At 31.8% G+C, this 27,881-nt stretch overlaps 3 protein-coding genes across 5 annotated transcripts; 2 read left to right on the top strand and 1 right to left on the bottom strand.

The window, feature by feature from the left end:
• The first annotated feature begins 5,213 nt into the window (after positions 1-5,213).
• On the top strand, positions 5,214-6,704 carry LOC126687544 (uncharacterized). The gene is made up of 2 exons (XM_050382105.1): positions 5,214-5,984; positions 6,153-6,704. The coding sequence occupies exons 1-2, from the start codon at positions 5,214-5,216 to the stop codon at positions 6,702-6,704; spliced, it is 1,323 nt and encodes a 440-aa protein (XP_050238062.1).
• Positions 6,705-10,998: 4,294 nt separating this feature from the next.
• Positions 10,999-19,061, top strand: LOC126686820 (histone deacetylase 15). Of its 3 annotated transcripts, none has more exons than XM_056106160.1 (18): positions 10,999-11,224; positions 11,446-11,674; positions 11,768-11,947; positions 12,149-12,266; positions 12,905-12,981; positions 13,641-13,716; positions 13,905-13,969; positions 14,294-14,349; positions 15,267-15,390; positions 15,473-15,598; positions 15,724-15,774; positions 16,150-16,218; positions 17,216-17,324; positions 17,755-17,834; positions 18,007-18,089; positions 18,184-18,229; positions 18,453-18,624; positions 18,759-19,061. In XM_056106160.1, the coding sequence occupies exons 2-18, from the start codon at positions 11,486-11,488 to the stop codon at positions 18,869-18,871; spliced, it is 1,734 nt and encodes a 577-aa protein (XP_055962135.1). In that variant the 5' UTR covers positions 10,999-11,224; positions 11,446-11,485; the 3' UTR covers positions 18,872-19,061. The 3 variants fall into 3 exon arrangements, with proteins under 3 accessions (XP_055962135.1, XP_050237029.1, XP_050237030.1); XM_050381072.2 differs by having other exon boundaries at positions 10,999-11,223; positions 11,456-11,674; XM_050381073.2 differs by lacking the exons at positions 10,999-11,224; positions 11,446-11,674; positions 11,768-11,947; positions 12,149-12,266 and adding an exon at positions 12,301-12,401.
• A 254-nt stretch (positions 19,062-19,315) lies between these two features.
• LOC126686821 (transcription factor MYBS1) lies at positions 19,316-21,136 on the bottom strand. The gene is made up of 2 exons (XM_050381074.2): positions 20,443-21,136; positions 19,316-20,012 (listed from the first exon to the last, which is right to left on the bottom strand). The coding sequence occupies exons 1-2, from the start codon at positions 20,880-20,882 to the stop codon at positions 19,550-19,552; spliced, it is 903 nt and encodes a 300-aa protein (XP_050237031.1). The 5' UTR covers positions 20,883-21,136; the 3' UTR covers positions 19,316-19,549.
• Between the last annotated feature and the right edge of the window lie 6,745 nt (positions 21,137-27,881).

The following is a 27,881-nucleotide window of genomic DNA, read 5'->3' on the forward strand; positions in this document are numbered from 1 at the left end:
AGTAAGCCAGACATAGAGTCAGCCAATTCCAAAGTACTTACCGGTGCACACAGTCTCTATACTCGCCTATCGAGTAGCTCGTTTCAATCCAGATCCATAATCATTTAAAACTGTTCATAAACAATTGATATACTAAAATAATTTGTGGTACTTAATAAAGCGGTAAATAACACTATAAACTCACCGCTTGCGTATCCACGTGATAACCTTGGCAAGCAAGCTAACCCTGCGTAGACTACAGAGCACGAGCAGACAACGGGTCTTAAAACAAGATATAAGTTAAAACCCATATAACACCTAACTCTAAGAATACTAGACTCCACATAGGACTAGCATCTCAAACCACAACCAAAGAATCCATACAATCTACATCAAACAAACAACAAGTTAAGTTTAGATGAGTTCTTACCTTTGAAATCAAATCTGAAGTTCTTAAATACTTAAATCATCATTTTAAAACACTTAGCATTCCCAAAGTAGTGTGTTAAACCTAAACCATATTTTGGTTTAAAACAACATGCCAGACGACCCAAGTCTAACCCAACCTAAGTATAAGCCAAGCGTAACCCAAAGTAATGATCCTTTAATTCAAAACCAAAGTAAATCAAATCCTTCAATAAACCAAAGTTAATTTGAAAACAAGAACTCATACTACTTAACAACACTAAAGTAACAACAAACCAAGTAATTTGCTAACACTTGACAATTCTCACCCAAATTATATTCAACTTAAATACATCACCTTAGATGAAACCACAATTGATTCGAATACATTTAAACACTTAAATTCAGATTTGAAGTTATTAACATAACATCAAATATACAATATCAACACCTAACTTAACTTACCACAATTTAAATCAATTGGTTTTCCAACAACACAAGGTAAAATTAACATCTTTTATATGCCCAAACTATTATTATAAACCATATTTCCAGCCTTTTACAAAAGATTCCAAACTGCCCTAAGTAAGCCATATAACATAGGCACAACAACCACAACCCAACGATTAAACCATCAATCGAAAGAACACCCAAAGTACAACATATGAGAAGGAACAATAAATAGAAATATGATTTAGCAATAATCCAATGATTAAATAATGGAAATGAGAGATTAAAACACTTACGATTGATCAAAATAGGCTTAGGAATGATAAGAAATGAATAAAAGTAGTACCTCAGCCGTTCTAGGGTTTTAAGAAGTGATAGAAATGTTTTTAGGTCGAATAAGGGTGCTATTTATAGAAAACGGCGAACTGCACAGTGCAAGTTGGCGCCCGCGAAAACTAATTCGCGCCCGCGAAGCATATTTCGCGTCTGCGAACTACATCTGTCGCGCCCGCAAACTTCCTCTACTTCCGAAAATAATTAAATTTTTGAAAATGAAATCGAGACCGCTCCAAACCTCAAGGCCACACCCAAGACATCTCAAAACATAAATTAAAAGGTTTGGAACTCGAAAACCGCGATTTCAAGTGGTCGAACCACTCAAACGAACCCCAAAGTGTACGATAAGCTTAACGGAAAAATACAGGGTGTTACACTTTAGTTTATGATTTTTATAGGTTTTGGTCATCAGTTTTAATAATAATTAGGCTGATTGAATGTGCTTCCATTGCACTTAATTATTGTGAATTGTACTTTAGTTAGTCGTTTGTAGAATTCTATGATATTGCATTTTAATTATCTTGAATTGTAATTTAGTCAGTTGTTTAGTATCAGCTGTAAAAGCAGTACAATTTTCTATCCTTGAGAAGTCTTTTGACTATATGTTGAGTCATGGTCTTCTACTGGTTTTACTTTAGTTTAGGATTTTAGAAAGTGTGTATGTTAGAAAAAAGTGTAATTTTTTAGGATGTCTCTCTAAGGGCAACATGCATAGTGCAATAGATATTCTTGTTGATTATATGTGATTTCAGAGATCGCCTTTTGTTAACTATGGATTGAAGTGCTTTGCAATGAGTATGGTACAAATTGCTTTTGTATCATGACTGTGAAATTCGTGCTATTGTGGGTTTTAATTTAGTCTTATTTGATGGATGTTAGCATATGGATTATATCCTTGCTGATTCGGTATTGTTTCAGTCCTGACATCAATTGTTGGTGACTTCTTTTGCAGCGTGCAAAGAGTCGACCTAGAAGATCAAAATGAGTTGAGAAATCCATTATGGCCCAGAGTAGTGCTTCTACAGGAAGAACAACTACAACGTACAATTGCTGCCCAAAGAAATGCTTCTACACCTGAGCAACAAAATGAAATTCATACACTGCTGGAAAATCAGGTAACATCATGCGAAGGTTACAATATAGCTATATTATTTAGGTTTATTGATTTTATTTTGGTTTTTGTTATTTTGACAGGTTGTCCAAACACAGGGTGTCAGAATAAACACGCGTTCATGATTCGTTTACTCAAATGTGGTATTTCTTATACTTCTACTTTTCATTATATTGGTTCTGGAGAATATATTGGATTGTAAGTCTAAATTGGATTCAAGCTGCATAGTTAGACTTGTGGTACATGGATGCGCTAATGTTGTTTGAATTTTTTGGGTAATGTATTTGCATCCTTCTATAGATGAAGGCGTGAGGTATGTTAGCGGAGCTACGGCGATTGCAGTTAGAGAAACTAACAAGTTGTTCCTAGCTTCTCCGCAAGGATTCACAACCACATATGATCCACGACCATCAAGCTCTGTTGTGTATAAGTCAACGACGTCTCTAGCAGCTACTCCTAGAATTGGCAAACTTCCAATCAAAAAAGGAAAGAAGAAAGCGTAGGAGTAAGCAAGAGCTAGTATTTTGGTATATTTTGAATACAAATAGCATATGTGAGGTAAAAACCTTGCTTTTTGGAAATCAGTTAATGTAAATTTGTTATACCGATGTTCGTGTACATCACTGTTATAGCATAAGTATAACTTAAAACCTTGTTTTTTTGAGCTTTGGTTACAGCTTAGGTGTTATCGTACACCATGCTTTTTTGAGCTTTGAAAAACTATATATATAACAAAGGCGTTTGTACAAAATTTTGCTTAATTTATACTATTATGCTTATGTTTATTGATCTCATTTTGATATTCAAAAATTATTTTGCTGAATAATATTTGATTAATTTATGTTCAATAACTAATTAATCAACCAGAGTCGTAGACCTTACAGAAGTACACCGAGAGAGGAAGAGGGAGTTTTCTAAGTATAATACTTGCGATTAGTGTGTATTGAAGTAGTTTGGGATAAAAAAAACTTATGATCCAAAAAATAACAATTCATGCAAGTTGATAATTAAATTTCTCAAGCATAGGAAAGAAACCTGAAACAATATTGAATACAAATGGCTAAAATAGACACGCTAACATTACGTAGTTAATTGTCAATAACATTACAAAAGCCAAGATTTGAAGTCACTGATTCAATGCATAAATAACAACAATACATCAATCCTAATAAAACAATAGCCGATTATATTCAAAAACCTACTTGATACCATACTAAGTAGACTAAAAATAACCGACCGCATTACAAAAAAAAAACAACTGTACATTGCGGAATTACGACACCAGCTGCCATCACCGTAACTTCTGCGTGCACAGTATCTCCATTACTTCAAGACCTAAAACAAACAAAATACAATCCAGAGCTTTCATAATAAGGTAATAAAAGCAGTTTATTCCTTCTCCTTGGTGATGACATTACATAAACAAATGTAATATAAAGACACAATAACATCATCAAAGCTTTCTTGATGAACCTGGAACAAGTTTGAGACCCATCTGAATTGGCTTGCAATTTCAGATTCACTTTCAAAAGCCTTTCATTCTCATCTAATAACTCCTTAAAGGCAATGGCTGCTTTATCCTGTGCCGCTTTCAACCGCCTAAATGTATTCATCATTTCAACAATTTGATTATTGTGGCCAACAACTTCTTCTTCCATTCCTTAAATTTTATCCAACAGGATGCTAAACTTCACAATATGCTCTAGTGATACCTCCTTGTCATACCAGAGAACGCGCCACAGTCTTGAGGTGTCTATTTAGTACATACAATACAACAATATAGGATCAGGATACACATCATATTATACCTGACCCTTGCTCAGTATATCAACTAATGATAACAGCCATATAAACTCACCTATAAAATTGAATAAAAAGAAAAAAGAATAAACTAATAAATGCTAATCAGGTAACTGAAATAGCAAATCACCATTACATGTAATATCAAGTAAAAAAAATTCAAATGTGTTAACTCAACACCATACTTCTATCCTAAAAGAATACCTACAACAGGTGCACCATAATTGCCAAACAACTTTGAGATCATGATAAGTGAAAGCAACTAAAAGAAACTGAATTTACACAGCCAAATCATCAATGATCATTTCAGATATAACGGAAACAAATTAAATTGGCAAAAATCTCAACACCCATTAATCAAAATTCAACAAAAACCCACAAACCACTTGCAAAAAAAAAACAAAATCCACTTATGTTTTTAATATACAGAACTGATGAACAGACCCTACTTTTCCTCAATCCACTTCCATTTAGCATGAATTCAATAATTTTTAGCTTAAAAACCCAAAATTACGGGAAGTTACAAGGTTAGGCGATACAAATGGAATCAAATAACGGCTGTTACGTAACGTAACAGCCGTTAAATATAGGTATTCAGACCTCCCGTTGCCGTTAATACCATTTTCCAACACCATTTCCATTTTTGTATAGTAACGGCCGTTTTCTCCGTTGTGTAACAGGTTAACGCCGTGAAGTATCCGTTTCCTACATGTAACGTGGTGTGAAGACAAGAAAGTAGAAATGATTTGCTATTTGAAATTGAAAGAAAATGAGGACTATGAATCTGACATGCTACACGTGAAGGGTTAAATAAAATGGATATGGGTTTGTCAGAGAAAGTAAAATAAAGTGTGATAGATAGGTTGTAAGTTTGCATTATTTGTAAGAAAAGGACAAGTAAAAATTGAAATAATGCACATGGATGTAATAATTTATTTCAACAATCATGGAAATTTTGACCACATTCTATAAATAATGGGCATATAAAATAAAAGAGGCAAATAATAGATAGCAAAATGAATGGAGTCCGTGAGTTTAAATGTTTGCCAATGCACTATAAATATATACAATTGTTATGTGTTTATATTTACACAAAAAATAAATTACAAATACTTCTCTTCTCTTTGATAAAATGCCTAGAGCACGTGCAAAATTTGAATCAAAACCCAGTGATGATATTGGATGGAATTTCGCTACTTCAACTGGAAATAAAGGCGAAATGATCTGTTCGTTTTGTGGTAAAAAAGTTATTGGAGGAATTACTCGTTTGAAACAACACTTGGCTCATATATCAAGTCAAGTAACTAGTTGTCCAAAAGTTTCTGATACTGTAAGAAAAGATATGTATAGACTTATGATAGATTTTAATTTGGCTAAAAAACAAAAAGCAAAAAGATCGAAAGAGCTTGAAGATGAATGCGCCCGAATGAATGAACCAGATTTTGAAGATGATGGAGAAGATGATGATTTTAAACAAGCGAGACAAAAAAGTATGCGGCAATATCATGAAGACGAATATAGAAGAAGTATAGGAGATCAATATGATGTTGGCGGTGGTAGTGGTAGTGGCCAACAACAAAAGAAAGGCTTTGGCCGTTCATTCACTGTTCGTGAAAGGATTGGAGGAAGTTTAAGGTTTACTCCTGCATCAACACCGAGTACCAGATTAACAGACAGAGAAATTGAATTAGAAAAAGAAAGAGCTCCAGTAAAGCAACAAAAAATTAAAACCAAATGGTTCAAGAACCAAAAAGAAAAATTGATGGAAGCGTTTGGAAATTTTGTGATTCATAATAGATTGCCTTTTGCAGTTGTAAACTCACCTTGGACGCGGCCACTACTCAGAGCAGCTTGCGAGATTGGTCCAAATATACCTCCACCAACTCCTTATGAAATTGGAAAGGTATTTCTTCCAAACGAATATAAATTGATGAAAGAATATATTGCTTCTTTTGATTCAATCTGAAAGGAACGGGGTGTCACAATTATGTGTGATGGATGGACAAGCACCACTAGAATGTCTATAATTAATTTTATGGCTTATTCTAACCTTGGAACTGTTTTTTATTAGTCAGTTGACGCTTCGCTTGTTACTTCAAAAGATGCTGAATATTATTTTGGTCTGATGAAAAGTGTAGTTCAAGAAATTGGTCCAGAAAAAGTTGTTCAAATTGTCACAGATAATGAAGCGGCAATGAAACCCGGTGGAAAAAAGTTGATGGAGGCATTTCCACACATTTATTGGACTGGGTGTGCTGCTCACTGTATTGATCTAATCCTTGAAGATTTTGGAAAAAGAAAAACAATTAAAGATGTTATGGAAATAGCCAAAAAAATAACCCAATCCATTTACAATCATAATTGGGTGTGCAATTACATGAAGAAAATCACCGATGGCAGAGATATTCTTCGGCCTGGGATTACAAGGTATGCTATTAATTTTATTGCCTTAGAAAGTATTATGAGGCATAAAATTGGATTGAGAAATATGTTTGAATCTGAGGAATGGTTAGCTTCTAAGTATGGTAAAGCTACCACCGGTCCTGCTGTTGAAGTTAAGAAAATAATTCTTAGCTTGTCGAGCAAAGTTATAGGATTTGGAAAAAAACAAAAGAAATTGTGAAAATTCAAGAGCCTTTGTTAAAAGTTCTGCGATTAGTCGATGGTGATGATAGACCTACAATGGGATATATATATATATGAGACTATGGAGACAGCAAAATTAGCGATAAAAGAAAATTGTAGGAGCTATGTCAATTATTGGAGAATAATTGATCAAAGGTGGAGCTTTCAATTACATCATGATCTTCATGCAGCAGGTAGAATTTATTATTCGCATGTAAATTTATATATTTAAATATAATTATTAAATTAGACTAATATAATCTACATGCAGGATATTTTCTCAATCCACAGTTTCAATATGGCAAACATGACATAACCAATGATAGAGAGGTCTTTGCTGGAATGAAAAGTGTGGTTTAAAGATTAGAGCCTAGTTTAGAAAATCAAGCCAAAGCACTAAATCAAGTAAGTAATTAAAATTATTAAATTATTAATTTACTTCAAAGATCATTTATAAATTATTAATTAATTTGCAGGTACTAATTTTTCGTGATAAAATGAAAAATTTTGGTTCTGCATTAGCACAAAGAGCTGTTGATTTTACTACTCCAGGTAATATTTTTTTGTTTAATTATTTTATTTAAATTGTTCTATAATTATAAGTTAATTTACAATTTTTTTTATTATAGCTGAGTGGTGGATTCAATATGGTGAAAGTGCTCCAGAACTTCAAACTATCGCAGTAAAAGTGCTAAGCCAAACAACATCTTCTTCAAATTGTGAAAGAAATTGGAGTACTTTCTCATTGATACATACAAAGACAAGAAATAGACTCCGATACCAAAAATTGGTTTCACTCGTTTTTGTCCATTACAATATGAAGCTTAAAATTCGAAATGCGATTGGAAAGAGTGAAGTAGAGTTGAATCAAAGTTATAATCCAATAAATTTGGATTATATTTTTGAGGAAGATGATCCTTTATTTGACAGGCTTGAAAAAGAGAAACCCCGCTATTTGATGGAGAAAATTTGGATTGGCTATCGGATGATGATGAACACGCAACTACTTTTGATGCTCAGCAAAATAATCCGGTTGGACCTAGTACTAGTGGTGGTGGTAATGGTGATACTAGTGATGATGATGACAGTGGAAATGATGATGATGATGATAGTGCACCACCCGCTGCAGGTGGAGGAGAGACATTTGTTCCATCAACTTATCCTCATGATTTTACATATGATCCAAATATTATTGCCGGAGGTGCCTCAAGTCATGATGTTCGCCCTCCTCCTTCTCTGCCCCGTCCTCCTTCTTATGAGCTTCCTCTGTATGATCCTCACTATCATTCTTCATCATATTACCAACCTCATTCAAGTGGAAATGACAACTATAACTTATATGGGTATGGTAGTTATAATGCAGTCAACTACGGAGGAGATAGCACCGGATCAAATACCAACTATGCATATGGCGGTAATACAACGATGATATCAGTACTGAATCAACCCAACATGATCCACAATTATCAACTAGTCAGTCTGCATTCAATTCATTCATGGATACGTCAAACTTTGCAGATTCCTTGTTCAATTATCAAATGGAAGAAAAAGAGCCTCTACCAGATCCTCCACGACTCTCTTTGTGGTGGTGATTTCATTTGTAATGTTTTATGTTTTAACATATGAAAATTATATTTATATTTTCTTATCATGTATTTATGAATAAATTTTATCATTATAAGAATAAATTGAAGCATATTCAACTATGATAAAAAAAAATTAAATAACATGCATTTTCTGTTACAGTTCTTTTTATTAGATGTTTGTATAATTATATTTCATTTTAGTTCTTTCAATTTATGTTAATTTCATCTAATTACATTTTTTTTAAAAAAAAATTGCGCTCCAGTAGACCGTTACATAATGTTACGGCCGTTACAGATACGTTTTCGTTATAAATAGTCGCGGCCGCGACTGCTGCCGTTACCGCGATTTAAATCCATGGATACAACCCTATGTCAAATCGAAAAATAACAGCCTCACTGAACAAGATGAACAAACCCTAAACCTAAAAATTGAACAGAAAAATAATTTGGTATGTAAATTTAGAATCTTACCTTTGACTTCGAGCATCTCCATAATCTTCTACGTGGGTTTGTTTTTGTCCATGAAGTGTAGAGATACAACCTTCCATGACAACATCAACCGCGTTTCTTTGTTGGAGGAAGTATCAGCAGCTCGTCCGTTATATTTTGCAGCGCCAAAGACGATTGCGACGACATGGTCGACATTTTTTTACTTCAGATCAAAAAACAACTATGGCTTTAGGGTTTCCTATAAGAGAGAACGAACAATAATTCTTCTTGAGATGCAGGGTCAGATAAAAGTGGGGAAACAGGTTATTCTTCAAGATAATTTAAAACAAAACGCACCGTTTTGTTTAACCAAACTAACCCAGCCATGGTTAGTCCAACTCAACGATGAGTCAACAAGGGCAAGATGGTAATTGCAAAAACATTTGGTGACATGTCCGCCACGGTGGCAAAAATCGCATGCCATTTTCATTTAAGGTGCAACTGAAAAAAAGGTCGTAATTTGGGTAAAATTGGTGGTTTTCAAGGCGAGGACGCAATTGAAGTGGGGGTCAAATGTGGGGAATTTTTTTAGAGAAAATTACGCAAAAATCATGAATGCGGTAACTATTTACATGAATGCCAACATCTGTGTAAGTTTTAACACATACCAACACTCTTTTAATTTAATTAGCTGAGTTGGGAAATTTATTTCTTTTTCTAACCCACTTATCCTCTTGCTTCCACGTGTTCAAAAAAAAAAAAGCTAATTGCATGTGTATTCTTCTTCTTCTTCTTCTTTTTGCTGCACAAATTTGCTTATACGTAATTTTTCTCGCTTCTCAATGGCATAGAGAGACGCATACATGCCTCAGGTTAGCAATAGATTGAGCAGAGAAGCAAAATCATAGAAGCATACGTAATTATTACTTATATATAGAAAATACTAGATTTTTAGTCTTGGAAATGTAAATAACCCTTTCATTTTCCCCTCATTACAAGTGTAGCCTCCACACATGTGACTGTGATTGTTCAACATCCAAATAGAGAAAAACAATGAGATATGAATGGTCAGAATCTAAACATGAAGTTACCATGAAGCAAAGTTTGACTGATTAAGTTTTTTTTGGTCTATTTATGACATTCTTGATGAACATATCTTTACAAACGAGATCAATTTCTTCTACATAATTTTTTTAATATGTTTAATTTTTTTGTAAAAATGAAAAAATTTAAATTTTTCTTGCTAGCCCTTTTTTGCATGTTCATAGGATGAGAAGATTCCTGAAACCTTCCGAGATACATATTCTTATTTTTTTTAATTCAAAACTAATTTTGTAGATACACCATTATGTAGTTATTGGTTTAATTTATTGTGTATACATTATTATACATATTAGATACATTCATGATGTATATATACACCACCGATATATTGTAGATAAATCGTCGACACGTCAAAAAATACACCATTAATACATTGTAGATACATGTTCTCTTTTTATTACTTCAACGAAATAAATTTTGCAGATACACCATTGATTATAATTTTTAGAATCCATTTCCAATTCAGAATGATTATTTTCAAAATGACCGAGACATGTGTGTATTAGTGATATATAGATAATACATCTTCGATACATAGCAGATACATAGATGAAATATGTTTAAAAGTTTTGGATCATTTTAACAAAATAAATTTTAAAATGTCTGATACATTATCGATACATCGTAATACATTACCGATACATCATAAATACACCATCGATACATCATAAATATAGAGGAGAAAAATCAATAATAAAATTTTAACATATTACTGATGTATCGTCTATATCTTGCAATACATTGTAAATACATGGACGATATATCGTAAATACATTATAAATATGAACAATAAATTGAGCTAAAATGTAAAATCTCGTGCAACATGGAAAAATAAAAGGACGGAAAAAACATCAAATATTTAATAGGAAGACACGTTTTTTAAATACATATATCGAACACATATTAGAAGCAATTTATATATATTTATATATATATATCATATATATATATATATTATATGATATATATATATAAATTTTTTAATACATAATATATTTATTTTTTTGTAACGTAATTCATGCGTTTTTAAAGTATGTCATATATATATATATATATATATATATCTCTGAATTTAAAATAACAAAAATACGCACCCACCTATGCTGATGTAGATGATTAGCCCATATAAAAGGTTGATCCATTTTGGCTCTTGAGTTGCGATGATAATTTGATCAGCAGTTGAGGAGGTACTTAAAAGAAAAGCAACAATTTTACTTATCTGAGCCGAAAACATTTCTTTTACCCGCTCGAACCAAACAATCCCCTTCATTTTCAAACGCATCCTTAGCTGCAGCTACTTCTACTTCTCAACATTTTGTTCAGTCAAATTAGGGTTTTTATCTGAAAACCACCTTTTACATATTCTTTCTATCTTCATTATTATATCACACTGTTCAGGTACTTCACAATCATCATTTTTTTTGAGTTCTTGATTATTTAATACTGTAGTTTGAGTTTCAACGTTGTACTATTAGGGTTTAACTAGATTGTCTTTTTCAAAAGAAAGAAAGAAAGATTCTAGGTTTTAGGCGTTTAATTTTGATAATTGACTATCTAAATAGCTATTTTAGTGCATGTTTAACATATTTGGTTGTAATGTTACCATTATTATGTTATAATTTGTTGGCAGAAATTGTTTTATGCAAAAATTGGATTCAGCATGGTTTCTGAAACTTCTCAAACAAATCGTTTAGTGAATGGAGTTTCATGTAAGGAGGAAAGTGAAATTGCGAGTAGCAATGGTTCTAGTGGTGGTAGTGATAGCTATGACACAAGATCTGGCGAAGATGTTCTAAAAATGTATGCTGATGTCGATGGTGATACAATGTCTGTTGACAATGTTGTCTCGGTATGTAAGTTAAAGAATGTAATGGTGATGTTTTAAGCAACTCTCCTTATAAAGAAAATTGGCCTGACATTGTTTTTTTTTATTTCAACTTAGAGAAAGAAGAGACAGAGAGAAGCAACTTTTCAAGATATGTACAACAATCAAGGATTGTTTGATGACGACGACGATGAGGATGACAGTGATTGGGCGCCCGTACAAAGACGTTTAGAGATTGTGAAGTGGTTTTGCACCAACTGCACAATGGTTAATCTTGGTGATGGTTCTCATTGCAATGTAAGTTTAATTGTTGTTTCCCCCCGTTGTTATTAGATTCAATTGCCTGGCAATTTGTAATGTTTAGTGTTGGTAGGTGTATTATGCATTTCTTGCATGTAAGTCCGTGTCTATGGCAACATAATGCGGCTGTATATAAATGTGGTAGAGTTTCTAATGAATTTGAATGATGTGGTGACTGGTGTAATATATTATGTGCAGAATTGTGGCGAACACAACAATTCTGGTATCTTGGAGCATGGCTTTTTTGCATCTCCTATTTCAGAAGATTCAGATCTCACCCGCATAGAGACAAAAGTAAAGAAGAAAAGAAACCAAGGTGGTTACTGAGGCTTTTGTTTCTGTGGAGATATTTTGCAAAGCAAAATCCCGCTTGAGGAACTATTAGTTGGCCTGATGTTATTAAAAAGTTACTCCCTCTGTTCTTTCCAATTTAGGACATTTCCTTATATTGGTAATTGTTTGTGGATTTAGGAAACCAACGAAGCATTAATTATTTATATTATTGTGTGATGTCTAGATGAACAAATTCATATTATCTGTTAATGGTTGTTTGCATCTCCACCCTGATTAACATGCATGTCAAAAGATCATCAGCATCACATGTTATTTGAATTTAGTTCTGTGCGAGATAAGTGAAACTAGTGTAAAGATTATTGTAAAAGATTTAATATGCAACGGGACATTTAATCTTCATGAACTTACTCTAGTTTTTGTTTAAATGAATTGTATTAATAGCTTCTGTTCAACATCTAGAAGATGTTAAATGCATTTTGGCATAAGATGATTTACTTGATGTAAAGATGCACTTTTCGTATATGTGTAATATTAACACTGAATCATGTGGAACGACTCAGTATCTGTTTTAAGTTAGTGACTTAAAGATTAGTCTCTTGTGGTTAAAAATTGTTTGATGTACTTCTGATGCAACCTTTATGTTTTTCCCATGGTTTGCAGGCGCTCAAAGTTCACCTTCATGTTCAAGTGCGCATACGGTGGTTGGTTTTGATGAAAAAATGCTGCTACATTCAGAAGTATGGTTCTTGTCTCTCCTTAATTAGTGCAAAGCATACATTTATACCTGCTTGTTGTGGATGCACTTTTCTTTTTACCTGGTTTTTGTTTGCCGTCTTCCTTGCGGCTTCCATACACTGTTTCTTTCAATTGGACGTGCTCATTATATATTTGTTTCGGTTCTCATTTCTTTAAATCCATCATGACTTGATTCTTTCCCATTTACTGGTCCATTTTGCCATTTTGTAGAGCTAAAGTTTTCAACAGTTCTGGTCTTTTAAGGGTTCCCTAATAGTACTTCTCTTAAATTTGTTTAGTTTGTTATTAAAAGAAGAGTAAAGATACCCATGGAATTTTAAGGTTATTTACATGTCTTCTAGTTAATGAGAACATATTTATACAACATAAGGAATGAAGATTGATATTTAAGAAATGGATATAAGCTTGAAACCCGCTTCAAGGTTCCTATTTTCCTGCATTTCGCATGCTTGGTGATTATTGAAACAGCATGTATGGTTTGGTTATTGAAAGAAACTAGTTGATAGTTTTGAAATAAAGCATGCATTCCTTATTAATTTTATTATGTTGCTGTGTGAATTGCTCTATAATGAATACTTAATCCTTTTACCATCTGTTAACTTAAGTAGTAGTTTTGTTTGGTTACACTGTGTTAAAGTAGGTTGAAATGAAGTCACATCCACATCCTGAAAGACCTGATCGCCTTCGAGCTATAGCTGCTAGCCTTGCTACTGCTGGTATTATACCCTTTTCCCTCCTGTGGAGCTCTTTTTCTTTTTTCTTTTCTTTTTAACTCATATTATATTCAGAGAGTCCTTTTTGCACTGAGATTGCCTAGTAATTCATTTTGCTATATAATAAATAGTTCTTTCTATACTATATATCCACATCCTGATGACAAATTGACAATTGTGAATGCATGCAGGTATATATCCTGGGAGATGCCACCCTATATCTGCAAGAGAAATTACCCAACAAGAACTTCAGATGGTGAGTGACAATATTATTTTGTGGCTTATAATGCACTGTTTGTTGTATCTCTATGCTTATGGTGAAGGTGATTGTAGGCTCATTATCTAAGCTTATAAAGAATAACTGATAGAAACAGGGCATGTGTATACCTGTACTTGATTGTGCAATCCAAATTATAAAGTGAATTAATCCCACTGAATTTTTATATCTAGTGGGCTTACATGCGAGAAATGTCAGCTGCTTAATTCACTGAGTTGTCTTTTTTTCTGATTGAAGAAAGTAATTTATGAGGCCATGAAACAACTTTTAATGTCTTTGATAATTTCATTTTGAGATTTCTAGGTGCATTCCTTGGAGCATATTCAAGATGTAGAATTTACAAGTCATATTTTCTCTAGGTATGTCAATAATCTCTTTCACTTGTGCGTGTCTGCTTCTGGGTGCTCATGTCGGCATGTGTCTGTTCATGCATATCTGTGATTATCTATGATTTCACATCTTGCATGAAGTACAACGATGCAGAGATAGAACTGATAAAATCTAGAGTATAATTAGATGAATCAAGCTTTTAGTAATGGACTGCTTTGTGCTGACTTGAATTGGTAGGCTTCATTCGTGAAGCTTAACTTGGTTTTGGGAGAATTTAGCCTATTTGTGTTTGAACTATAGCCTAAGAGAATTCAGACTCCCTGTGTTTACTTTGTTTTGTTGTAAAAAAAATCGCTTTTCTCGACCGCAATGCCAAATGCACCCTAAATGAGCTCAGAACAATGAGCTAAATAGAGTTGAGATAGTACGCAACCCTTGTTTATATTGTCTATCGGAGGTAGAGTTAATAGTGTAAATTAAGCTCATAATACGTAAGACATGCATGTGTGTCAATGTCATGTATAAATTTAGACTCATTAAGTATGTTCTCTCAGTACAGGTGTCTATTGTCTTGTGCTAAAGTGCTGTTGGGAGGAATTTTGACATTTGGATGTGCCTTTTGTCTTTGAGATGCTTTGTTTGAAGTAGAAGTTGCCTGTAAACCATTTGAAATGCTGGCTCATTATAATTTAATTTTTTCTCGCGGATATTATTTTTTGGGTGCAGAATTCACCCTTTACTGCAAAGGCTAGTTTTATTTGAGTTTATGGAATGCATATTTCATTTCCTCTTCTATCAACTTATCCATACCATAGGGTGCTTTTCCCCTCATCCGTGCTGAACATGTTATTTATTGAAAATGTGAGTAGGAAGCATGCTTTGTTTTTACTTATCTCATCAGTTACCACCTTGATAACTGGTTGATTGGTTGTTTGTTTTTGGGCAGTTATTTCACTCCTGATACATATGCTAATGAGCATTCAGCACATGCTGCTAGGCTGGCAGCAGGTTTATGTGCCGATCTTGCGTCAGCAATATTTTCTGGTCGTGCCAAAAATGGTTTTGCTCTGGTATGCTGGTTTAAATTAAATGTTGGATAATTATTCCCTGTTTTCAAGGTAGTGAAGGAAACTGTACATGCTCTTGAATTAGGTCCGTCCTCCTGGTCATCATGCTGGTGTAAGACAAGCTATGGGATTTTGCCTTCACAATAATGCTGCAGTTGCTGCATTAGCTGCTCAGGTTGCAGGTGCCAAGAAGGTTCTAATAGTTGACTGGGTATTGCCCTTTTAACGCTTCAATTCATTTCTACTAATCATTCTCTGCCTCATCCTTCTAATTAGTAAAATTGACTTCTTTATGTTTCATCTTTTAATTAACCACTTCTTTCCAATTAATTTTAGGATGTACATCATGGAAATGGCACACAAGAAATTTTTGAGCAGAATAAATCGGTGAGCTTCATAATGACAGAACTCTGATTAGCATAAATTATTGAATCAAATAGTATTCATGGTAAAATAGTTTGTTGGAGTTGGTGAACGTTTGTTGTTCCATGGAAAAATTGTAGAAGAACAAGCCCATTCTAGTGTGATGGCACCTTTGGTGAAATTTTATTATTTATTGAATCCGGCGTTGAAGATCTTCATTTATTCATCTATGCATATGTTAGTACAGATTATCATATGATTATAGTTATAAACTTATAATATCAAAAAGTCCAAATGTCTGCACTGGTAGTAATCTGCCGCCTTTGTTCCATTAAAAGTTTTGTATTGATATATATTTTAATCTATTTCTACTTTGAGTTTAAGAGTTTTTCTTGATAGGTTTTGTACGTATCTCTGCATAGACACGAGGGAGGAAAGTTCTATCCTGGCACTGGAGCAGCTGACGAGGTACTGAACTTATTCCACCTTTTATATTCTTTTACTTATCTGTGGCAGTAATGGCTTCTCATTCAAATGTGGAACTTAGTAAAATTTTGGAGTGTCTTTTACAGGGTCCAGGATTTAGTGATTTGTTTTGTATCTGGGCCACATTCTTAAACTTTGAAGAGCATAATTATTTGTTGAAGTTGCTGTGTTTATGGAATATTTTAACTAGTAATTACCATTTGGTCAATTTGCGATTTTTTTTGGTGGGATAGCAGTGCATTGTATCTGGTTCAAGATCTCTAAATTGACAATGAGAAATTTTGATTACTGGGTGAAAAAATTTAAAAGCTGTTACTATCTCAATCAGAATTTGTATTGAACTGAGCCGCCTCTGGACAGGATTGTTACCATTAACCATAATCAAGATATATTGATTGTTGGCTTGTTATTTCCGTGACATGAGTTTGACAAGTGGCCTGAGCTCTAAGAAGGATGCAGTAAATATAACTTGGAGTCTGATTCATGGATCTATCAATTGCTATCTTGGTTACGTATGACCAACAGTTACAAATGGGTTTGATAACGTGAGCCTCCACGCAAGGAAATAATGGCTGTTCTTGGCTCATTATTCTTAACTGGATGGGGTTTTGTGAATGGCCTGAGCCTTGAGAAGAATGCTGTGTCTAAGATACAGGGTGAACATGAGAGCTGCTATTGTTCATCATTCTCACCAGCAGGAATTATGCCCAAATTGATTTTTGGAGCACATAATTTGTCACATAGAATTGACATATGCCGGATAATTGTTTTTACTGAATATTGTTATTCTGCATATGCATTTGTTTTATTTTTCATGCATGGATAAAGATAGAAGCAGCGCTCAACTATACAGCGATTGTTTTATTTTTGCTATGTTGGCTGGTTCTGCATCTTGATAGAATTTTCATAAAATGTATCTGTGATCTTTTGCATCACTTTTAGCTTGTAGGAATATTTATGAATTTTGGATTTTTTGCAGGTTGGTACCAATGGTGCAGAAGGGTATTGTGCAAATGTTCCATGGAGTTGTGGAGGAGTAGGCGATAATGATTACATTTTTGCATTCCAGCATATTGTGCTACCAATAGGTTAGTACATGATGTTAATGTTATCTTACACATCTGCTCTAATTCCAGCTAGGGATGGTGTGTGGTCTGATTATTGATATCACGATCATAAAAGTTTGACCTTATTAATTCTGGCAGTTTAGCTATCTTTAAATAGTGAGTTTAATTTCCATGTGTGAATGTGATAGCAATTGGTCGTTATCATAGTTCTTCGATGGTCTTTAGAGATATTTACATTTGAACCTTAAAAGAATTTCATTTTGCTATTAATACAGTTTTGTAGAAAGCTGCTAGCTAATGCTTATGCCAGTCTTTCCTCTTTTGTTGTTATTCTCTTTAACCATAAATCTATGAAATGTTGAAGTTAGACTATAAAAAAAGTGTTTTAGCCCCTTTATGATGTATAATGTTCCGCAGCTTACTATTTAATGGTTCTTGAACAATAATACAGCTGCTGAGTTCGCTCCTGACTTTACCATCATATCAGCTGGATTTGATGCTGCAAGAGGTGACCCTTTGGGACGCTGTGATGTAATGACTTTGACTTTTGGCTAACTGATTTTTTTTAATATTCTAAGAATTTAATTTTTTGTGAACACATTTCTGTTGCCTATTTGATTGTTTCAATGGTGTTTCTTTCCAAATGTCATGGCTTTTGTTTTTTTTTCTTCTTATGCTTACATTTTAGAAAATGATTTTGCAGGTAACTCCAGCTGGATATGCAAAGATGACTGATATGTTGTATACTATCTGCAGTGGAAAGTTGCTTGTTATTCTTGAGGGCGGGTTGGCCCACTTCCCTTTCCTGTTTTGCTTCAAATTGATTTGCATATTCTTTTCATGTTCGCATTCACATTGATATTAAACTTGTTTGCTGCAGCTACAATTTACGTTCAATTTCATCTTCCGCTACTGCAGTGATTAAGGTAAATATTTAAATTTTTAAAAATGAACGAACTTGTGATAATTTAGATCCTGTCTTATACTGCCAATCTGCTTATTTTTTTCTCATCATGTAGTTTTGAGGAAATCGGAAGAGTCTCTCTTTGAGAGATTCTTTCTATGATATTGTGTCAATGTACAGTGAATTCGATTGTACTCATGCTTTTTGCTGTCCCATTTCTCTGTCTTGGTTCTTGCCAATATTAGGTATTGCTGGGTGAGAGAACTGCAAATGAATTGGAAAACGTTATCCCTTCTAAAGCTGGCTTGCAAACTGTTCTGGAAGTCCTCAAGATCCAAATGAATTTTTGGCCTTCTCTAGGGTCCATTTATAAAAAATTGCAGTCACAATGGGGACCAACTGGTTCTCAGAATAACAGTAAGTTTGCCATTTTTTTATACCCCAATTTCATTATTTAACAAATATAGTCTTCTTGCTTGTCTTTTGAGTGCTTTAAAGGATGTAACCTATAAGACGGAATTGATCTCTATTTACCGTTTTTTTTCCCGCAGAAGAACAGATTAAAAAGAAACGCAGGATTGATGCTCCGTTATGGTGGAAATGGGGGCGGAAGAGTTTATTGTATCATTTCCTTGGTAGGCACCATCACCATAAAGGGCACTGATTGCGCAAATTGCCGGTTCCTATCCTGCCAATTTTTGTAAATCAGGGGTTTCAGTTTAACCCTGTTAGGATAACTTTCTTACTTGTATTAATGGCTTTTGGCTGCAAAGGTCTCAGAACAAACAGTTCCATTTGTCAGCTATCCATTACTACTCTTATTTTGTCAATTTAGCAAGATCAATTACTATCAAGGCAATAGTTTGTACATGGGATACTTGAACTGATAGCTTGCAAATTCTGTCAAGTTTTAAAAAGCTACTGTTTTTGTTAACAAGTGTATTGAAGTGACTAATCTATATAAAAAGGAGATTGATAAAAGTTGGTGCAATTTTTCGATTCAAGCGATTCAAGCTTTCTATTGTGACTAGCTAGTCATTGAAAAAAAAAAACTCTTAGAGACTGGGATAAACACTAAACTGCAAGACAATTTTCATAGAAAGAAATTAAGAATTGGGCTTATTAGTGTTTTTATTCTCTTGCATTTGCTAAATAGTTTTAGATTAGTATACATGCAAACCTGAGGGATAAATGCATCTGCTATTAACTGTCGCCGAGAGTAGGACATACTTATTATATTGCTACTCTTCATCAATACTTTTCTATTCTAAAACCCAGGAAAAGAATGCATCTTCGAGCATTCAACCCTGATTGTCGAGAGTCGAGAAAGCGAAACACGTCGCTATTGGTGCATTGTTTGTGGCGGCGGCGGCATCGGATAAGCAACAGGAAGAACATAAGGCGGATGATGTGGGTGGTGCCCAGGAGGAAGCATAACAGGAGTTCCGACAGCTGATGCCATATGACCCGGAGGAGCAACCACCGGGTGCCCGACTGGCGCACCGTACATGCGTAAAGCAGGCAAATGAGGTTGAGCCCTATGCTTCATTGCAGGTCCCATAGCAACAGATGGGTTAGTATTACCTTGTTGTCCTGTTATAGGAGGAGGTTGATCTCCATTATTGTTTAGACTAGTAATGTCATGAATACTAGACCTCCTTCTATCTCTATTCATTGAATTCAATCTAATGAAGTACTTTTGAGCATGACTTGCCACTTGTGTTGGAGTTCTTGATATTACAAAGTTTCTTGATATGCTTCTCCAATCCCCTTTTCCAAATTTATCAAGACCAAGTAGAAACAACCTATCCAATTAAAAAAAAAAATTTAGGCTTAATTGTCAACTACTTGTTTCATATCAAACATTTATTTTCACAAAGAAACTTTGATAATTCATCTCGGGTTATAACAATTGCGGGTATTGAACTATATACGTACGTTTTATCTGCTACATTTTGATGACTAAGTTTTATTTTTAGACTATTCAAACAATTTCAGACAACCTATGTGGCCAACGGCGAATTGCCTAAGTAGCAAAGTTGGATACTCAACAATTCGTAGGTCGCATAGGTGATTACTGGCGGAAATTGATTGAGTAACCTTCCGTTGTAAGTAAACTAGAAGTTCAATTTTCAAAATGTAAAAAGGTTATGTAAAAAGTATATAGTTCAATAACACAAAGTTCTGCAATCCAGTTAATCTCTAAGAAGATAGATTAAAGAAAAACTTATGTACCTATGTTCTTCTTCGGTCCATGGAATACCTTTTCGTCTTTCTTGGTCAGCTCGCGATCCTCCTCCTCCTCCTTTTCCGCCATGTCCGGAGGAATTACTTCCTCCTAATCCCATAAATCCATTTCCATAGCCACAACTCATCTTTTTATCAGAAAATCCAACTGAATCTTTAGATGACAATGTTGTTGTTGTTGCTTCTCCCACATAATAGTTAGGAAGTGGTACATTTCCTGCCTCTATTGCATTAACATCTTCCACTAATAATTCATAGTGTAATTTCAACTCTTCAATGCTTTTACTTGGCACCAAACTTGCAATCTTTTCCCATTGCTCATCTAATGATGACTCATCATCTTCTTCAACTTCAATCCAATGAGTTGCTATTGCATTCTCAAAAGCTATGTCCTCTTCTTTACTCCATGTATTTGTTGCACTTGCCATGGTTAAAGTATGTGGGTGGTGCTTCAAATTATGAATAGTGAAGCAAAAAATGTTTTAAAGAGTGGTGGTGCATTCAAATTTTCTTGTTATGTGTGGGATGTTTTTGTTTTGCATTAGAAGAAAAGAAGGATGAAGATTGATGAAGAAAAGGGTGCGTAGGATAAAGAAAATGGAGAGAGACTTTTGGTGTGTAGGATAAGGGAGTGAGGTAAGGCATCAAAACTATCAATTGAAGAGGACCACTTTGTATGATTTGTATGGGTACTTTGTCATACTAACAATTATTTTGAGTGGAAGATAAATTCTTCTCTCTCTTCTTTTGGCCTTTTGTTTCTATTTTTTTTAAACCTTCATAGTTAATATTTATGATTGTGATGTATTTTTGCAGAAATTTTATTGCTATTTTTGTGTTTTTCTTTGTCTATATGAGAGTTGTTACACCAATCACATGTAAGAATGATTGTTTTATATTTGGTAAATAAAAAGGTGAGACATATTTTACATTCATGATTGTTTATTTTACTTTGTCTATTTCAACTTGATACATTTTTATTATCAAATTTCAAATTATAAATAATTATTTATTACTTAAATAATTAATCATGATATATCTCTTCATTAATTATAAGAGGATTTTTTTTGTTTATAAAATTACTCTATTATTCATATAATTATTTTTTTCTAATTATTTATAGATTTGTTTATTTATTTTAATGCTACTGATTTTGTAAATAACAAATTGATTTATAGTGTATTTGCAGTGTTTTTATAAAGTATTTACGTTATAGTGTATTTTTGGTGTATTTATAGTATGTTTTTGGTGTTTTTCGAAGTATCTATATTTTTTTGGTGTATTTCTGCCGTTTTTCTACTATATCCATGGTGCATTTGTAGTGTTTATGCTGTATTTGCAGTGTTTTTATGGTCATCATAAAAACACTAAAAAACACTATAGATACACTATATATACACTTTGTTACACTATAAAAACACCACAGTTACACTAAAAAAACACAATAGATACACACTATAATACACCGTAGTTACACTAAAAATACGATAAAAAAATAAAAAAACACACAAAAAATCTATATAAAAAAATCATTAAAAAGTGAAAAAAGGTATTTTTTGTAAAAAAATTTAGAAAAATAAAGACAAAAAAGATAATGTAAAATTGTAAATAAAATAGAAAGTAGTGTAGTGTAGGAAATTTCCTCATAAATTAATTAATTTCCTTTAAATAAATTAAAAATGTTAATGCTTGTATCTTTTCTAATTTGTCTATTAATTTAGAATGGATATAATGTGTTAATAACATGGGAATATTTATAAAGTATCTAATTTCGAAATTTATTTATATTTTTCCTATCAACTTTTTAATATATCCGCTGTTATCTTTTTAACAAATATATTTACAAAAACATCCTACTATATTAAAAGGTTACAGTTCATTTTCGGTCATTTTTACACACATCCGCTGGACATCTCTCTTTCTCTACTTTTTCTTCTCTTAATTGTTTTTCTTTTTTTCTTCCTTTTTTCCATTCGTTTATTTCTCTCAATTTTTTTTCCGTCTATTTCCACCACACATCACTTTCTTTCATTTTGCCGTGGCGCGTTTTCCGATGGATTTCTTGTTGTTGCATTTTTCGGTGGATTTCTCATTGTCGCGATTCTTTCATTGATTTTCTCGTCTGCGCGTTTTTCCGATAAATTCATCGATATCGCTTTTAGACTTTTTGTAATTTTTTTAAGGATTTTTATGATAATTTAGATTGCTTGTAAATAGACTATCGTAGATCTATTATTTTTTTATAAAATTCTTCTATTGTTCATATAATTATTTTCTCTTGTTCATGGATTTTTTTTCTTTTATTTTGATGCTACTAATTTTATAAACAACAAATTGATTTATGGTGTGTTTGCAGTATTTTTATAGTGTATTTACGTTATAGTGTATTTCTGATATTTTTCTGGTATATGTATGTTTTCTGGTGTATTTTGAGTGTACGTTTTTCTAGTGTATCTATAGTGTATTTGCAATGTTTATGGTGTATTTGCAGTGTTTTAGGGCATACACTATATACACACCATAGATACACTATAAAAACACTATAGTTACTTAAAAACACATCATATATACACTATAAAAACACCATGATTACACTAAAAACACGATAAAACAATACTAGAAAAAAGTATATAAAAAAAGCATAACTCATTAAAAAGTGAAAAAAATGTGTTTTTAAAATAAAAAAAGAAGAAAGTATTTTGGTATAAAAAAGGTACGACCTGTAAATATGTTTAAAAATAACGTAAAGTTGAAAATAAAATATAAAATAGTGTACCGTAGAAAATTTCGTCTAATAACATCCATATAAGTTGAAAATTCATTATAATTTTTCAATATTTTTAAAATAATAAATTTCATAATTAAAGAAAAAAAATTAACGACGTTATATAAATTGAAAATTAAACAAAATATTTTTTAATAATAACTCCTATAATTAAGAAGTAAAATTTAAATAACATTGAATATATAGTTTATATAAGTTGAAAACTTACAAGGAAAAAAAAACTGTACTTTTTAATTTTTTCAATCGAGAATATTTAGTTATAAAATTGGAATACTTTAAACTCTCTCTTTCTTTTCAGAAACCCTAGCCGCAACAAGAGGGAGGTGATTTTGGCCATTGTTTGGTTCAAAATCACCTCCCTACCTTCTCGTTTTCTCTTTAAATCTCGTATTTAGTTTATTTTACGTCAATAATCGCAGATCTGAGATCTGTTGGTTTTTTCTTTCTTCCTTTGTGGATGTTTTGTCTTCCTTAGTGGAGTTCTGACTCTTACCTTTTATGGGTTTTGCTATTTCCTTGATGGAATTATCTACGGAACGTAGATCTGAAGTGCTATCAGTAGAAATCTTATTTCTAATATTCTCTCAATCAGACTCATTCAAAGACCAAAGAGTCGATTTGTGGTTTAAAATAACCTTCGAGTGGAGCGGACGGATCGCCGAGTTGCACATTCAAAGAACTCCGTCAATGCGATTGAAGAAATTAGATATGATTTTTTGTTATTTTACTGATGTTCTATTATTGTACCTCTTGAATGTATTGATATATTCAATATTTGATCAAGTTGTATTCTTATTTCTCTATTAATGAAATTTTCATTATTCTCAAAAAAAAAAAAAACTTACAAGGAAAATGGTTCTCACAAAAACTCATATAAATTGTAAATCCATGATAATGCTTCATTAATAATAATTTTTACAATAATAATAGTTTTGATAAATAGTTCATACAAATTGATAATTTGCGAGAATGTTCTGATAGTCATTTCAACTATATAGACATATAAATTATCTTTTTGGAATAACTATTAAAGAAATTTTCTTAATAAATAAATTTATATACATACAATATGGCATAATTGTTTTTAGGTGTCCCGATCTAATTAGAAAATAAAAATTATTTATAGAATATTTTAACTCAAAGTTTTTTCTCTCCTCAATTAATGTCTTTTTTAAAAATATATTTTAAGTAGATGTGTGGTTTAATATAAGAACTAATTGCAAATTAATATATAACGAACTTTACTTGATTTGCAATTACAATACGAATTTTAAAACTTGACAAATTGAAACACCAACTTTCAGTTGTGTGGAAAATTAGTACACCGACCAGTCATACAACAACACGTGGCTGTATATTATAATGCCCACATTAGTATTTTTCTAATTTTACTATACTAATTTATCAAAAAAAATAGTGTACCAATTTGCTAAATTTTAAAGTTTGTGATGTAATTGTAAATTAGAATAAAATTTGTATATTAATTTAGAATTAACCCTTAATATGAGGTATAGAAAAGTTACTTTTTAGGCCTAATCACTCAAAAACCTCTCACCTTTAAACTTTTTTTCAATTCTACCCCGACGTTGAAAATTTGTCAATTTTACCCACTTTTAAATTTTCCGTTTTCAATTGTACCCCAATATTTTAATTTTTGTTAATTTTTTTACTTAAATGATGAAATCATTCAATTAATTAAGTCTAAACATGAAATTAAATTCTTTTTTATTCAAAAAGTACAAATAAGTCCTTTATTTTTAATAATTAACTAAAAACCATAATCAAATTAACACTAATTTAAATTCTTAATTAATTTAACTAAATTTAAATATATTTTAAAAATATACAGTTAATATATGCGAGACATGGAGAATGTTTTAAACAAATTTCCAAACGCAAAAGACGTTAATTTAATTTTTCAGGGTACAATTGAAACACAAAAATACAAAATAGGGTAAAATTGACAAATTTTTAACGTCAGGGTATGATTGAAAAGGGGCTACAAGGTCGGGGTTTTTTAAGACATTAGGCCTACTTTTTATAGAATGCTAACACATAATATTCTCAATTTAACATTCATCAATATGTTGATAGCTGTGATTGACATACAGATGAAAAAAAAAGATAAATCTCATTATTAGATCTTTAAACTATGCGGTTTTTGAGTAACCGGTCTCTCAACCAAATTTATCTTCTTATATTACAAATTTATAAAAAATATATCTTTAAGTTCTTTCGTTAAGATCATTCACACTATAAAAATGGCGAGTTATTTGAAAAAAATGCCACATAACTAATAAAATTTCTAATGGAACTGAAGGCTCCTATAAAAAAACAAAATTTAGTTTCAAGACCAGCTAATGAAAAAACGCATAGTTTAAGAATCTAATAACAGGTTTAACCATAAAAGTGATATTAAAGGCTAAAAGTGAAAGGAAAAATATCTTTTAAACTATTTAGGGCTTTTACACAAATCTCTAAAATGAGTCTTTTTTCATTTATACCTCATATTATTTTTTAATGCAAAGATTTCTCAATTTTTTAAGTGTTTTTATTTATACTTCAATGCCTCAAATAAGCATATTTTAACAAACTAGTTTTGCATTACGTGCTACGCACGTGGCTCGTAACGTGACTCGACAATTTATATATTAGTTAAACTCATTGTAATTATATCAATCTTACTACCTATAATCAATATTAAATTAGTTTAAATTTTCATTTTGAATATATATAATACTTTTATTTATTAATTTTTAAAATTGATCGACGTCAATAATTTTTATTTGTAATTTATTATAACTAGTGGCAGAACCATAAATTTTTTCCAGCCCGAGCTAAAGAACATGTAATTAATAATAAATATTTATATTATAAACAATAATAATAATAATAATAAATATTTAAAGGCTTAAATGCACAAAAAATCACTAACTTTCGCGTGTTTTTGGTATTTAACACGAACTTTTAATTTTGGTATAAAAATACACGAACTATCTGATTTTTGCAATAATAACACGAACATCATTTTAGGCATAAAACGACATCGTTTCCCTCTAAAACGGCACCGTTTTTGCCTTAAAACTACATCATTTTTTGAAAAAAAATGCAAGATTGGTCTTATATGCAAAAATTTGATACTTCATGTATTTTTACGCCAAAATTAAAAATTCGTATTAAATACTAAAAACACGCGAAAGTTGGTGATTTTTTGTGCAGTTAAGCCATATTTAAATGATGTATAGATTTTTTAAAAAGCAAATAGTAAATATTAGAGTAGACTCCTATATTAGTTTTGATAAAATAAAATAAATGACAATAATTAGAAATACTTATTGTAATATATCCAATTTTTTTATTTTTTTCATCAATAAATTAAATTCAAAAATCTAAGAAATTAAATTATTGTAATTATTCCCTCAATATTACAAATGAAATTAATTATATGAATAAAATTTAAAAAGGAAAATACTTACTCAAAACTGAAAATTGTTTGATTTTGGAGGAGAATTTGAAATTAGAGAAATTATATTGAAAATTAGGTTAGAAATTGTGACAATTAGGTCATATGAATTAGATGAAAAGTTTAGTGAATATATGAAAAATTGATAGATTGAGTGAAAAAATTAATGAAATTAATTAAGAGTTTAATAAGAAAATTAAGAAAAGAATTGATTGGTTGATGGTGTGGTAATGGGGCTTGTTGAGTATAATTAATTCTCAACTATTTCTTTAAGTTTGGCGAAGGAGCTTAAACAGGACAAAACAATTACAATTATTTAAATTTTGTTAAGTTAATGAAGGCCAAAACGACATGCGTCAGCTACTTCTTTACTAAGAAAATAGTTAAATTTTGATATGAATTATTCTAATTTTTTTCCCTAAATAGTAATATTCCACTGCTACGGTTTAGGGCGTGATCATGAACAAAAGTAAATTACACATAATACAGCTGTATGCCTTATCAAGATGAATTAATGTTAGACAATAGTAAAATATAAGGAAAATTATTAGCCATGAAAAGAGCCAGCCGAAACCTAATATTGTCTTGTGCGAATAGTGAAGCATTTATGTTAGAATTTTGAAGTTATTAAACATTTATAGTTTGCGGTGGATAAAATTTATATAGTTCAATTTGATTTTAATTATGATTCTAATTAGAGTATATTTTTAATAATTAATTAAATAGCTAATGACTATAAAACCTTAATTTAATATAAATTAGAAAAGATTATTCTGTAAATTTGTCTGTCCCCCCCCATCCGTGCTTTTATATATAGTACTAGTTTTTCGCCACGTGCTACGCACGTGAGCGATATTTATATGACCCGTTAATTAATTAAATATTATCTCCGTCCCATTAAAGAAGGGGCAAATCATTTTCGCACATAGATTAAGAAGACAATAATTGCTATTTTTTTTATTTTATCACTATTAATTATAGTTTTATAGTTTAAGTGAAGAGTATTAGTCATTAATTATAGAAAGAGAAAAAAGAGGTGTTAACTTGGTCTTGCATATGTTTTAATGTTAAAAATTTAAATTGTGATATTCGAAGTTAAAATTTTCATCATTAAATTAATTTCCACAAAACAAAGAATTTGCATTTTAATTATAAATCTAGAAGCTCGTATTTATATAA

Source organism: Mercurialis annua, linkage group LG6, assembly GCF_937616625.2.
Source record: "Mercurialis annua linkage group LG6, ddMerAnnu1.2, whole genome shotgun sequence".
Classification (NCBI taxonomy): domain Eukaryota; kingdom Viridiplantae; phylum Streptophyta; class Magnoliopsida; order Malpighiales; family Euphorbiaceae; genus Mercurialis; species Mercurialis annua.

What these genes read in the sequence shown, in the direction of transcription:
- LOC126687544 (XM_050382105.1), top strand. Translation starts at nt 5,214, where the DNA reads ATGCCTAGAGCACGTGCAAAATTTGAATCAAAACCCAGTGATGATATT. An exon ending in CTCCTTATGAAATTGGAAAG is followed by an intron (nt 5,985 to 6,152) that starts GTATTTCTTCCA and finishes GTTTTTTATTAG; the next exon opens with TCAGTTGACGCTTCGCTTGT.
- LOC126686821 (XM_050381074.2), bottom strand. Translation starts at nt 20,882, where the DNA reads ATGGCAAGTGCAACAAATACATGGAGTAAAGAAGAGGACATAGCTTTT. An exon ending in TGGACCGAAGAAGAACATAG is followed by an intron (nt 20,013 to 20,442) that starts GTACATAAGTTT and finishes TTAATTGGATAG; the next exon opens with GTTGTTTCTACTTGGTCTTG.
- LOC126686820 (XM_056106160.1), top strand. Translation starts at nt 11,486, where the DNA reads ATGGTTTCTGAAACTTCTCAAACAAATCGTTTAGTGAATGGAGTTTCA. An exon ending in ACAAGTCATATTTTCTCTAG is followed by an intron (nt 14,350 to 15,266) that starts GTATGTCAATAA and finishes GTTTTTGGGCAG; the next exon opens with TTATTTCACTCCTGATACAT. An exon ending in CCGCTACTGCAGTGATTAAG is followed by an intron (nt 18,230 to 18,452) that starts GTAAATATTTAA and finishes TGCCAATATTAG; the next exon opens with GTATTGCTGGGTGAGAGAAC.